The 2,008-nt window shown below is 62.5% G+C and overlaps 1 protein-coding gene across 1 annotated transcript; it reads left to right on the forward strand.

The window, feature by feature from the left end:
- Positions 1 to 136: 136 nt before the first annotated feature.
- On the forward strand, positions 137 to 1,819 carry Tco025E_10272 (trans-sialidase; the record flags this gene model as incomplete). The annotated part of the gene is made up of 1 exon (XM_029377051.1): positions 137 to 1,819. One exon carries the CDS (start codon positions 137 to 139, stop codon positions 1,817 to 1,819), a length of 1,683 nt encoding a protein of 560 aa, XP_029222856.1.
- Positions 1,820 to 2,008: the final 189 nt, after the last annotated feature.

The following is a 2,008-nucleotide window of genomic DNA, read 5'->3' on the forward strand; positions in this document are numbered from 1 at the left end:
AGTCCACTGTGTATGGGGTAGATTGGTATAATGCGGTGAGCCACTTTCGCGCGTGTGGGGCACCTCGCTGAACCGTCAAGGAGGGGACGGCGTGCAGAGCGGCTTCGTCACGGCAACCTTCGAGGAGAAAAAGGTGATGCTCCTCACCACGCCGGTGTACTCGGAAGAGGAGGAAGGCGGTGCAAAGGGAGCGCTGCATCTTTGGTTGACCGACAATTCCCGCGTGCACGATGTTGGGCTGGTGTCCGCTGCCGGTGATGACGCTGCTGCCAGTTCCCTGCTGTACCGAAGCGGTGCGCCGGCGGAGGAGTTGATACTACTGTACGAGAAGAAGAATGGAGACTCTTACGGCCTCGTATCTCTGAGCCTGGCAAAGCAGCTGGAGCAGATCAAGTCCGTGGTGCAGACCTGGAAGGAAATGGACGCCGCCTTGGGTACATGCAAACCCAGTGGCAGCCTCAACCCGCGGATAAATGGCGTGTGCAGCGGCCCTGTTCCCACCAAAGGGCTGGTGGGCCTTTTGTCCAACACACTGGCCGGGACTGCGTGGGTGGACGAGTACCGCGGCGTGAACGCGACTGTGAAAGGTGGTGCTGAGGCGGGCACGGAGGGAGGTGTGACATTCAAAGGGCGTGGCGCATGGGCGGAGTGGCCCGTGGGAAGCAGGGGGCAGAACCAGCCTTACTACTTTGCAAACAACGGGTTCACGCTTGTGGCGACGGTGATGCTCCACGCGGTGCCGGAGGCGGAGGAACGCAGCTCTCTGCCACTGCTGGGCGTGAGGATGAATGACACGGCCGGTACCGTCCTCCTGGGTGTGTCGTGCACGCCGGACAAGAAGTGGAAAGTGACGGCCAGCGGTGAGATCCGGGAGTTGTCGAAAGAAGATGCAACGTGGGAAGCAGAGAAAACGTATCAGGTGGCACTGCAAATGGGTAAGGACGATGAGTTGTTTGTGTACGTCGACGGAGACGAGATATACGACGGCGAAGACGCCGCAGAAGCGGTAAAGACACTCTTTACGCCGCACAGGATCTCGCACTTTTACGTTGGCGGGGACGGGACGGAGGGCACGAAGACCAGCCACCACGTGACGGTCTCCAGCGTCCTGCTGTACAACCGCGCACTGGGTGAAAATGAGATCCGAAAGCTCGCAGGGAGCAAAGTGGTTCTTGGAGGACCAGCTGCCGGGAACGCAGGCGGAGAGCTGCAGGCGGCCCCTTCAGTGTCCACCTCTGTGGGTGGGGAGCCTGTTCCCGAAGTGGAGCCTGAGGACGCCCGCGGTGAGCAGCAAACGGAGGACGGCGGGGGCACGGAGGGTCTCCAGGAAAAAAGCGACGGTGCTGCTGATAAGGCGCCGGTGCGCGAGGAACGTTCGCCGGCGGAGTTGGGGGGTGGCGATGCAAATGCCTCTCCTCAGCAGCCGGTAAATACACCGCCGCATGCCACCAGGACCCCGAAAGTTGAGGGCGAACAGCCGCAAGAAGCGGAAGCGGGATCTGCTGGGGACCCGGCACCGCGGGAGGAAGACGCAGGAGTGCCGGACCCGGGATCTGCGCCGCAGAGCAGCGACGTGGAGGTCGCTTCAGAGCCCACTGGGGACTCCCTCCTCAGCTCCCCAGAGGAAAAACACCAACAAGAGGAAAAAGAAGCGGCTACTCAGTTATCGCAGGGAACAGACCGAGAAGCAGGCGAGGCGTCAACACCTTCTAACCCCACGCCCAACTCCGACGCAGAGGAAGCAGAAGAGGCGGAGGATGTAAAAGAAAAGAAGGAGGAGACGGAAGGCAGTGACGGTGCATTGGCGCCCCACCGTTGACAGCACCGGCTGCGGCCGGTGCTCCTCGCCCAGGCGCAACTGGGCAGGCCGTCGGTGCGGAAACCTCTGAGCGGCAACGAGGGCCCTCGCCTCCCGCAGACGGTGCAGCCACGGCGGAACCGGTGAGTGACGGCCAGGCGCAGCAGGGCNCTCCGTCGCACGTGCCGGAGGCCGTTGGCGGCGTGCCGT

The sequence above is a fragment of the Trypanosoma conorhini genome (assembly GCF_003719485.1).
Source record: "Trypanosoma conorhini strain 025E chromosome Unknown Tco_14.4_contig_01573, whole genome shotgun sequence".
Taxonomy (NCBI): domain Eukaryota; phylum Euglenozoa; class Kinetoplastea; order Trypanosomatida; family Trypanosomatidae; genus Trypanosoma; species Trypanosoma conorhini.